The sequence below is a fragment of the Coturnix japonica genome (genome assembly GCF_001577835.2).
Source record: "Coturnix japonica isolate 7356 chromosome 4 unlocalized genomic scaffold, Coturnix japonica 2.1 chr4random350, whole genome shotgun sequence".
NCBI classification, from domain to species: Eukaryota; Metazoa; Chordata; class Aves; order Galliformes; family Phasianidae; genus Coturnix; species Coturnix japonica.
In genome coordinates, this window is record NW_015439533.1 from 333,377 (window position 1) to 343,379 (window position 10,003).

Consider the following 10,003-nt stretch of genomic DNA (forward strand, 5'->3'; position numbering starts at 1 on the left):
CCTTCGGTACCTGCCCCGCTCCCGGCCCCGCGGCTCCGCACGGCTCCGCACCGCGCACGGAAAGGCGGCGATCCCCGCCCGCCCCCCGCATTCCTCCGGCGGCGGCGGCGGCGGCTCCGGTTACAGAGGGCGGCACCGCACCGCGGGGCGGGGAAGGGGTGCGGGATGGGGGGGGTGGGAGCGGCCCCTGGCGGCGGGATGGGGAAGGGGAGCCGGGATCGTGCGGGACCGTGCGGGTCCACGAGGGACGGAACGGCACGGAACGGCACGGGGCTGCACGGCACAGCACGGCACAGCACGGCACGGCCCTACATAGCAGGACACGGCTCCATTTAGCACGGCACGGCCCTACGCAGCACGGCACGGCTCTATATAGCACGGCACAGACCCACACAGCTCTACACAGCACAGCACGGCGGAACAGAGCACGGCACGGGCGCACATGGCACGGCACGGCCCCGCACGGCTCCATACAGCCCCATACAGCCCCATACAGCACAGCACGGCCCCATACAGCCCCATACAGCCCCATACAGCACAGCACGGCCCCATACAGCCCCATACAGCACAGCACAGCCCCATACAGCCCCATACAGCCCCATACAGCACAGCACAGCCCCATACAGCCCCATACAGCCCCATACAGCACAGCACGGCCCCGCACAGCGCGGTTCAGCCCAGTTTAACACATCCCGGCTCCGTACGGGACAGCATCGCACCGGATCGCGGCTCAGTCCGAGCGCTCCGGGCTGAGCTCAGCCCAACTCAGCTCGCGTTAAAGCGGCGCATCCCGGCTCGGTTCTCCCGCAGGGCCCGGCGCGCGGTGCCGCCTCGGGGCCGGGAGGCGCCGTGGGATCCGCTGCTCCCGCCCCGCCCGGCAGCGCCCCGCGGTACCGGCGGGACGGGAGGGACCGCCCGGACGGGACGGGGCGGGTGGGAGCGGCGGCGCCGTCGCCCTTCCCCGGCGGCGACCCCGACCCGGTCCCGCCGCTCCCAGCGCCGCGGGGCTCCCGGACACGCGCGGTTCCGCCGGTACCTGCGGGGCGCGGAGCGACTCCGCTGCGGCACCGAACCCCGGGAGACGGCGGCGGGGCCGCGTTGGGAGCGGGAGGACATCGAGCCGGGACCGAGCCGAGATCCGACAGAGCGGCTGTGGGGGGAGGAGGGGACGGTACCGGGCGGGTCCTGGCACGGGGCGGGCACGGAGCCACCGGGACCCGCGGACAAAGGGCGACTGAGGGCTGCAGCTGCACCGGGACGGGGGGAACGGGGGGAAACGGGGGGCGGGAGTGGGAGCGCGCGTGGGCGCACCCGCGTGTGTCGGTGCGCGGCAGCACGTGCCCGTGTCCGTGTCCGTGTCCGTGTCCGTGTCCGTGTCCGTGTCCGTGTCGGTGTCCGTGTCCGTTCGCCTTCAGCTGCAGCTCCGCGGGAACCGGCCCCGACCCGCCACGAGGAGCCGCCGCGCGTGGACGAGGCCGAGCGCGGAACGCGGCCCCGCGGGTCACGGTTTCCCACCCGGACGGCGCCGTCCGACGGACTCTGCCCGCTTCCAAGATGGCGGCATTGGCCTCCTCCCCGCCCACTCGCCCGCACCGGATGTTTGCGACTGGGCGGGCGGAAGTAGGTCCGTCCGGAAACCGTTCCCCCGCGGCGCCGGTTCGGGCTGTGGCGGCGGGTGGGCCGGGCCCATGAGCAAAGCGTGGAGACGGGGCAGGATGGAGGGCGGGGAGCACGGTGAGGACGGGACCGGGATGAGGGGCCGAGGGGCGGCGGGGTCAGGGCTCCGGGCCGCTCCGGGCTCCCGGTTCTGGGCCTCACGGCGGCTCCGGTCCTTGTGGCGGCTCCCGCAGGTGACGAGGACGATGCGGTCGGTCACGGCGCTCACAAGAAGAAGCACAAGAAGCACAAGAAGAAGCACAAGAAGAAGCAGCAGCACGAGGCGGCCCCGCAGCACAACGCGAGGAAACCGCAGCTGAAGCTCAAGATCAAACTGGGGGGGCAGGTCCTGGGCACCAAGAGGTGAGGACGGATATACAGCCCCCCCAACCCCCCACCTCCCACCCCCCGACCCCCATCTCTCGTCCTCGGCGGGGTCCCTTGAAGGCCGCCCCCCCCCGTGTCCCCGGGTCGGTGCCGCTGTTGGGACCCGCCCGGCTCCAGCCCCGACCTCCGTGTCCCCCCGCAGCGTCCCCACCTTCACCGTGGTCCCTGAAGCCCAGAGTTCCCCCTCCCCGCTGATGGTGGTGGATGAGGAGGATGAGCCCGGTGAGGGGGTCCCCATCGAGCAGTACCGGGCCTGGCTGGGTAAGTGCTGGGGGGGGTGGGGGGTGGGGGCTGGGAGGGGTTGCGCTGGGGGCCTGGGGCTGTTACCTGCCCGTCCTGCGGGCTCTGTGGGTGCCCCCACACCGAGCTCTGAGCCTTATTGAGAGGGATTCCTGCGCCAATGGGCAGCGTGGGCTGCAGGGTGCTGTGGGGCTGACATGGCGCCGGGATGGCACAGATGGGTGACTGCTCTGTCCTTGTCTGCCCGGCTCAGACGAGGACAGCAACCTGGACCCCTCCCCACTGCCCGACCTGGACTCTGAGAGCTGCTTCCCCGCCCGCGAGGAGGAGGAGGAGGAGGAGCGTTGGCTGGACGCGCTGGAGAAGGGCGAGTTGGACGATAACGGGGAGCTCAAGAAGGAGGTGGATGAATCGCTGCTGACGGCGCGGCAGGTGAACGGCGGGACCGGGACGGGGGGGGACGGGAGGAGACGGGGCCGGGAGCCGCCGCTTTATGTGCCCTGTGTCCGCAGAGGGCGCTCCTGCACAAGCAGCGGAGCCAACCGCTGCTGGAGCTGCCCATGGGCTACAAGGCCAAGGAGCTGACCGAGGAGATGCTGGTGAAGCGCGAGGAGCGGGCGCGGAAACGGCGGCTGCAGGCGGCCAAAAAGGCGGAGGAGAACAAGAAGCTGACGATCGAGCGGCTCACCAGGACCAACAAGGCCAAAGTGAAGGCGCTGCGGGAGCGTCGCGCCCGGCCGCCCCCCTGCGCCGTGGTTCAGTACCGGAACAACGCGCAGCTCATCACCGTGTCCTTCCCCGCCGGCTCCGCGCTGCCGCTGCTGCCCAGCTCCGCCCCCCCGGTGCCGCCGGTGCAGCTGTGCGGGGTGAGCGGCTGCACCAACCGGCGCCGGTACCGCTGCTCCAGCACCGGGACAGCGCTGTGCAGCATGGCCTGCTACAAACGGAACCTGCAGCTGCAGGAGGCCGCAGCCTAGAGCGGGACCGGAACGACGGGGCTGTACAACGGGACTCTATAACGGGGCCGGGACTGTTTAACGGGACTCTATAGCGGGGCCATAAGGACGGGACTATAAGAGCAGGGCCGGGACTGTATAACGGGACTCTAAGCGGTGCCGGGGCGGTATAACGGGGCCGTTCCGGCACGGAGCCCCCCCCCCCCCCCCCCCCCCCCCCCCCCGTTCCCGCCGCTGTTCTCGTCCCGGGACTCAGCGCCGCACGCGGGGAGAGGGGCGGGGCTTCACGGCAGCGTCCCATTGGCTACAAGCTGCGTCCGGGCCAGAACAGCGCTCTGATTGGTCGGCACCGCCGTCAATCTTCACGCGACTCGTGCCTCCGCTTTTCTTTGGCCGCCTCGGGGGCGGGGCCCGCACGCGGTTGGTGGAGATGCCCGCTTGTCACGCGCGGTGGAGGAGGCCGAGGCAGCCATTGGTCGCGCCTCCCGTCAATCGCGGCCGGGAGGGCGGGGTCGCGCCTCCCATTGGCCGAGCGCGCCGGGGGGGCGGGACTCGGTCCCTTTGTCTCTGTTGTCGGGCGTGAGGCTCGGGCAGACGGCTTCCGATTGGACGAGGCGGGGCGGCGGCGGCGCCTCCCGTTGGCCGGAGGCGGCGGGGCGGCGTCCGATTGGCCGGGAGGGCGGCGGGGGGCGGGACCTCGGGCCGGGGAGCGATGGCGGCGGCGGAGGCTGCGGCCCGGGCGGCGGCGGGGACCCGGGCGGCCGCCAGGGACAACGGGGACAGCGGGGACAATGGCTGCTGCTGCGGGCGGCGGGGGCCGAGCGGGAGGAGCCGGAGCGGGGCCGCACGGGGCTGTAGGACGAGACATGGAGCGGCACGGCGGCAATGACGGGGAGTGGGCCGCGCTGCTGGGCCGGCAGCACCAGGTAACGGGGGGCGGCACCGGGCGAGGCCGGGACACGGCCAGGAACCGGCCATGGACCGGCCATAAAGCGGCCGTGAACCGGCCATTAAACCGGCCATGAACCGGCCCCGGGGCGCTGCGATGCCCGGAGCTCCGTCCCGTCCCCATCCCGTCCCCATCCCGTCCCGTCCCGGTGCCCGCGGACCCGCCGTGACGGTCCCGTTGTGCCCTCCAGGCCCGGGAGCTGTGCCCGGGGGTGAACAACCAGCCGTACGTGTGCGACACCGGGCACTGCTGCGGGGAGAGCGGCTGCTGCACGTACTACTACGAGCTGTGGTGTGAGTGCGGGGACCGGGGGCGGGGCCGGGGGCGGCGCGGGGCGGTCACGGCGCTTTGCCCGCAGGGTTCTGGCTGCTCTGGACCGGCCTCATCCTGTTCAGCTGCTGCTGCGCCTACCGGCACCGGCGGGCAAAGCTGCGCCTGCAGCAGCAGCAGCGGCAGCGCGAGATCAACCTCATCGCCTACCACGGTGCCTGCAACTACCCCGCCTCCATGATGGACCTCAGTGAGTGCGCACACCCCATGTCCCGTATGGGACGGACCGTGCCCTGCGGGGCCGCGCTCAGCCCTAACCGGAGCCCTCCCCTGATCCCTCCCCCGTTCCCTTCCCTGCTCCCTCCCCTGTTCCCTCCCCTGTTCCCTCCCCTGATCCCTTCCCTGTTCCCTTCCCTGAGCCCTTCCCTGTTCCCGATCCCTTCCCTATTCCCTCCCCTGTTCCCTCCCCCGTTCCCTCCCCTGATCCCTCCCCTGCCCCCTTCCCTGTTCCCTTCCCTGCTCCCTTCCCCGATCCCTCCCCTGTTCCCTTTCCCGATCCCTTCCCTGTTCCCTTCTCTGATCCCTCCCCTGCCCCCTTCCCTATTCCCTTCCCTGATCCCTTCCCCGATCCCTTCCTCGTTCCCTCCCCTGTTCCCTTCCCTATTCCCTTCCCTGAGCCCTTCCCTGTTCCCAATCCCTCCCCCGTTCCCTCCCCTGCTCCCTCCCCTGATCCCCCCGTTCCCGCAGGGATGTTGGCCTCGTTCAAGCTGCCGGCCTACGAGGAGGTGGCTCACCGGCCCAACACGCCGCCGCCGCCCTACAGCTCCATCCTGGCGCAGCTGAGCGGCCCCCGCAGCCGGTTGGGCTCCAGCAGCCTGACGCTGTCGCCCAGCTCCGAGAACTGCACCAGCTGCTCCTGCGAGTCCAGCTGCGTCACGTCCCCCAGCAGCACGTCGCTCTCGGTGCAGGTGACGGACGACACGGAGCGCAGCCGGGCCAGCACGCCCAGCGACGACGGCGGCACCAGCAGCACCGGCACCGGCGCCAGCTGGGAGCTGCCCGACGAGCCGCCCGCCCGGCCGGCCCCGCACAAACACGCGCTGTTCTCCTCCAACGTGGATTTCTTCGAGGCCGACTGTCACCGCTGCTCCGACATCGAGGAGGGCGAGGAGGAGGAGGAGGATGAGGAGCGTTGCGGTGCGGCGGCCCAGGAGGGCGGGGAGCATTACCGGCACCGGCGGCTGACGGGGGACTCCGGTATCGAGGTCGGCCGCTGCCACGAGGAGGAGGGAGGCGACGAGAGCGAGGGCGAGGGAGCGCGGCTGCTGGGCAAGGCCGGCTCCGCTCGGGGGCAGCGGGGAGTCACAGCCGACACGGGGAGCGCGGAGCCGGGCACTGCCCCGCTGCCCGTGTGAGTCAATGAAACGACGCCGCCGCCATCCCGCCCGCGGGGCCGAACCCGGAGCAGCCCCCACCCCATCCCACCCCATCCCATCCCATAATACACCATCCATCCCATCTCATCCCATCCCGCCCCTCCCCGCAGCCGCCGCTCCCGGCCTTGGAGCAGCCGGGCTGGGGCCACCGCGGTGCCGGAGCCGCCGCTGCTCAGAGGGTCGGGGCGCGGCTGCCCCCCCCCCCCCCGTCTCTCCCACCCCCATCTCCCACCTCCCCCCGCTGCGGCCCCACCACCGTCCCCGGGCTGTGGACTCTCGCCTCGGAGCCCCCGGGCTGACCCCACCGGGTTCCCTGCTGTGACCGCCCCGCGCTTCCCCTCCGAACTGCTGCCACGGAACCGGGCCCGGCCGCGGGGGCGGCTCCGTCCCGCTGCAGCCTGCGGGGCTGGGTGCGGGAGGCCGCGATCCCGGCAGCGTCATCATTAAAGAGATGTGGAATCACAGCATCGCCGTGGGGTGAGGATGGAGCCGAGCTGGGAAGCGGCTGTGAAGCAGAGACCCCCCGGTGCGGGGACCTTTACACTGAGCTCCAATGGAGGCGATGAAGCGTCACCTCTGAGGTTTATTGGTGGTGGAGGACGGGACCCCGGGCCGGGAGCCTCCACCCGCCCCTGAGAAAGCCGGGAGCCCGGTGACCCCCCCCCCTTAATTAATAGTCCTCGGCCATCACCAGCACCACCAGCGCCGACCAGCCGGTGAACGGGTGCGATCCCTGCCCCCTGCCGGTGCTGTCGCTGTAGTGCTCCCACAAGTAGCCGCTCTCCGCGTACTGCCGGTACAGGTTGTGGATCAGGTTGTGCCGCAGCTCCCGGTACAGTTTCGCCGCCCGCTCTCGGTGCGGCCCCGGCTGCTCGGCGTAACCGTGCAGCGCCCGCAGCGCCAGGTAGTTGATGTTGATCCAGACGGAGCCCCGCCAATAGGGCGGGTCGTGCTCGGTGTTGCGCTGCATGTACATGGGGCTGTCACGGGACAACGAGCGCAGCCCGAAGGGCGACCAGAGCCGCCGCTCGTCGCTCATGGCCGCCAGCAGCGGCTCCAGGCGGGGGGAGTCGGGGCGCAGCAGCCGCAGCAGCAGCGGGAACAGGCTGACGTAGCCCAGCGCGCTGACGAACCGGGGCCGGGGCGGCTCGTGCACCACCCGAACCAGCCGCGGGGCCGGGGGCGGCCGCCCGGGGGTCGCCCGTCCCACCTCGCGCCGCAGCCCCACGGCGCCGCTGTGGTTGCCGAAGTCGGCGAAGGCGCCGAGCTCGTGGGCCCAGTGCAGCCGCTCCAGCAGCTCGTTGTCGCTCAGCGCCCGCTCCATGTGCCGGTAGGGCTCCGAGGGCTCCTCCAGCCGCTCGGCCGCCTCCGCCAGCACCCGGGAGGCCAACGCCATCCAGCAGCGCAGGTCCAGGTGCCGCTCGTCCTCCGACGGGTGCGAGGCTCGCGGGTAATCGTCCAGCCCCGACGCCAACGTCTTGGGGTTGAGGAAGCGCTCGGGGTCGGGGTCGCGGCCGCGCCAGCGGAAGGTGTAGGGCAGGGGGCCGCTCTGCGTCGTGTTCAACCACTCGTACCACGAGCGCAGGCGGGGGAAGAGCCGGCGCAGGTAGGACGGGGGAGCGGAGCCCAGCAGCCGCTGCAGCGCCAGGAGCAGCGCGGGGGGGTTGGCCGTGTCGCTGTGCTGCACCACGAACTCGGGCGGCACTTTGGCCAGCGCTTCATCCCCCAGGATCTGCTCCCGCGGGATCCAGCCCTCGGCCGTCATCAGGTCCAGCCAATGCGCCACCACCTCGCGGCTCAGCTCGGGGTCCCAGCGCGCCAGCAGCAGCTGGTGGAAACCTTCGTCCCACAGGAAACCGCGGGGGAAGAAGGAGCGGGACGGGACGGCCGTGAACAGCGACCGCTCGGGGAAGGACACGGGGTGATGGTGCAGCGGGGAGCGCAGCAGGGAGCGCCCGTGGAAGTGCCCCATCCCGCCCAGCATGTTGCTCAGCGCCGCCTGCGCAAAGCGCCGCTGTGGGGCCGGGAATCCCTTGTGCTCCAGCCCAAACGTCTCCTCAAAGCGCCGCTCGAAGGCAGCCTGGTGTCGCGCCAGCTCCGCCGTCAGCACCGGCCCCGCCAGGGCCCCGCGCCGCTCCCGGACACTGCCCGACTCGAACGTCACCTCCACGACGGCCGGCAGCCGCAGCGTCACCTGGTGCAGCAGCAGGTGACTGTGTGCGGCCTCCTCCGCTCCCGGCAGCCCCCGGAACTTGTCCACCGCCACAAAGCGCCGCCGGGACCCGTCGGGGGGGGTGAAAACGAAGCGGCTGCTGAGGCTGCTCCGCACCACGTCGGTCAGGCGGTGCAGCCCCGGGCTCCACGCGTCCAGGTAGTGGTAGCTGCAAATGGAGACAGGCCGTCAGTGCCACACGGTGACACGGGGCTGGGAGACGCCGACACCGCGGGGCACCTGCAGTACGGGACGTCGTCCCCGCTGTCTGTGCTGGGTCTCAGGAAGGTGACCTTGAAGTCCCCCAGCTCCTCCGACGTCCCGCTCACGGCCGCCAGCCGGGTACCGTCCTCCAGGTGCGGCCGCAGCGTCCCCTGCCCGTCCGTGGCCACGTAGAAGAAGAGGGAGATGAGGGCGGCCTGGCTGCCTGCGGCCTGAAAAGGGACGGGAAGGAGCACAGGGTGTCACCAACACTGCAGGGCATCGCCAACACCGCTGGATATCACCGATACTACAGGGTATCATCACTGACACCACAGGGTATCACCAACACCGCAGGGCATCACCGATACTACAGGGCATCACTGATACTGCAGGGCATCATCACCGACACCACACGCCCCCCTCGTGCCGGTCCCAGCCCCGTGCTCACACACACACCGGTTTCTCACCCCCCCGTCCTGCCGGGCAGTGACTCTCCAGCTCCATTCCCCGCCGTGCCGCCCCCCCGGCCTCTTCACGAACTCGGTTCGCAGCAGCAGCCCCCGGTCGTGTATGTCCTGCAGGCCGAAGCTCTGCCCGTCGTGCATGACCCAGCCGTAGCGCTGCAGCCCGTCGCTCTGCTCACACGTGTGTCTCAGCTCGGCCCCGTCCCGCTGCTGCAGCCACATCAGCCCTGGGAACGGGAACGGGGGGATGGTCAGACCGGGATGGTCACACCGGGCCCGGTGCCCCCCCCACACACGCACCGGTGACGACGCTGCGTGGGCTGCGTGTCTTCATGCCGAAGTAGACGTGCGGCCGGTACGAGCCCCAGAACCGGTGCGGGGCGCTGTCGGGCCCGGTGGCCCCGGGAGGCAGCGCGGGCTCTGCGGGGTGCGGGCTGACGGCGCGGGCCGCCGCTCGCCACCGGCCCCACAGCAGCACGAGGCTCCCGGCGGCCGCCAGCCCCAGCCCCAGCGCCGCCACCAGCCCCAGCGCGGCCCGTCCGCCCCGCTCCCCCCGCGCTGCCCCGCGCTCCCGGGGCCGGTTTCGCGCCTCCCGGGGCCCCTCGGCTCCACGCCGCCGCCTCTCCGCCGCCATCTTGTCGACGTCATCGCCGCGCGACGCGCCGAGGAGGACGGAGCGCCGCCGAGTCGCGGCTACAGCGCCCCCCAGCGGAGCCGCCCGCAGGAGGACTGAGCGCAGACGCGGAGCCGGGCTGCCCGCACAGCTTCATTGTGCCCGGTGCTGCTCCCGGTGCTCCCGGTACGGTCCGGTGCTCCCGGTGCTCCCGGAGGAGCCGCCCGGCTCTCACTGCTGCACGCGGCCCCCGTCGCCCTCGCTGACAAAGCGCTTCCGGGCCCTGTGTGGGGATATGGGGGGACGCCGCTGCCCCACAACCGGCCCCACGTCCCGTTCCCGGCGGGTCCCCGGTGCCCCCGTCCCGTATAACAACCGGCAGCACCACGCGATGCCCGTCACCCCCATCCTGTGCCTGCAGGGCCCCACATCCCCACGTCCCTATATCGCAAACCCAGCAGCACCGCGCGGCCCCATCCCATAACTGACCCCATCCCATAGCTGACCCCATCCCATAGCTGACCCATCCCATAGCTGACCCATCCCATAGCTGACCCCATCCCATAGCTGACCCCATCCCATTGCTGACCCCATCCCATAGCTGACCCCATCCCAT

At 71.6% G+C, this 10,003-nt stretch overlaps 5 protein-coding genes across 9 annotated transcripts in view; 2 read left to right on the forward strand and 3 right to left on the reverse strand.

Annotated features, from left to right (window-relative positions):
- The window catches only part of RTKN (rhotekin), a 9,364-nt gene extending 8,197 nt beyond the window's left edge, over window positions 1–1,167 (reverse strand). Inside the window, exon 1 of one of the 3 annotated variants that reach the window (XM_015850206.2) lies at window positions 1,037–1,167. Coding sequence is in view for 2 of the 3 variants with exons in the window: in XM_015850203.2 (XP_015705689.1) it covers window positions 11–91 (81 nt within the window). In the remaining variant the exon portion in view is untranslated. Of the gene's footprint in view, window positions 1–10; window positions 131–1,036 lie in introns of those variants that run through there. The other 2 variants (XM_015850203.2, XM_015850204.2) reach the window with 2 other exon arrangements.
- Window positions 1,168–1,285: 118 nt separating this feature from the next.
- INO80B (INO80 complex subunit B) lies at window positions 1,286–3,609 on the forward strand. 2 transcript variants are annotated; one of them, XM_015850221.2, is made up of 5 exons: window positions 1,286–1,624; window positions 1,851–2,019; window positions 2,186–2,304; window positions 2,537–2,715; window positions 2,796–3,609. In XM_015850221.2, the coding sequence occupies exons 1-5, from the start codon at window positions 1,555–1,557 to the stop codon at window positions 3,258–3,260; spliced, it is 1,002 nt and encodes a 333-aa protein (XP_015705707.1). In that variant the 5' UTR covers window positions 1,286–1,554; the 3' UTR covers window positions 3,261–3,609. The 2 variants fall into 2 exon arrangements, with proteins under 2 accessions (XP_015705707.1, XP_015705708.1); XM_015850222.1 differs by lacking the exon at window positions 1,286–1,624 and adding an exon at window positions 1,626–1,734.
- A 391-nt stretch (window positions 3,610–4,000) lies between these two features.
- On the forward strand, window positions 4,001–6,358 carry WBP1 (WW domain binding protein 1). The gene is made up of 4 exons (XM_015850220.2): window positions 4,001–4,165; window positions 4,379–4,481; window positions 4,547–4,708; window positions 5,206–6,358. Exons 1-4 carry the CDS (start codon window positions 4,031–4,033, stop codon window positions 5,871–5,873), a joined length of 1,068 nt encoding a protein of 355 aa, XP_015705706.1. The 5' UTR covers window positions 4,001–4,030; the 3' UTR covers window positions 5,874–6,358.
- A 99-nt stretch (window positions 6,359–6,457) lies between these two features.
- On the reverse strand, window positions 6,458–9,283 carry MOGS (mannosyl-oligosaccharide glucosidase). 2 transcript variants are annotated; one of them, XM_015850201.2, is made up of 4 exons: window positions 9,075–9,283; window positions 8,778–9,001; window positions 8,347–8,540; window positions 6,458–8,275 (listed from the first exon to the last, which is right to left on the reverse strand). In XM_015850201.2, exons 1-4 carry the CDS (start codon window positions 9,106–9,108, stop codon window positions 6,565–6,567), a joined length of 2,163 nt encoding a protein of 720 aa, XP_015705687.1. In that variant the 5' UTR covers window positions 9,109–9,283; the 3' UTR covers window positions 6,458–6,564. The 2 variants fall into 2 exon arrangements, with proteins under 2 accessions (XP_015705687.1, XP_015705688.1); XM_015850202.2 differs by lacking the exon at window positions 9,075–9,283 and having other exon boundaries at window positions 8,767–8,935.
- A 127-nt stretch (window positions 9,284–9,410) lies between these two features.
- LOC107306817 (programmed cell death protein 4-like) overlaps window positions 9,411–10,003 on the reverse strand; it is a 5,541-nt gene continuing 4,948 nt past the window's right edge. The window contains 1 exon segment of the mRNA XM_032441589.1: window positions 9,411–9,670. Within this exon segment, the coding sequence (XP_032297480.1) occupies window positions 9,619–9,670 (52 nt within the window). The 3' untranslated portion in view covers window positions 9,411–9,618.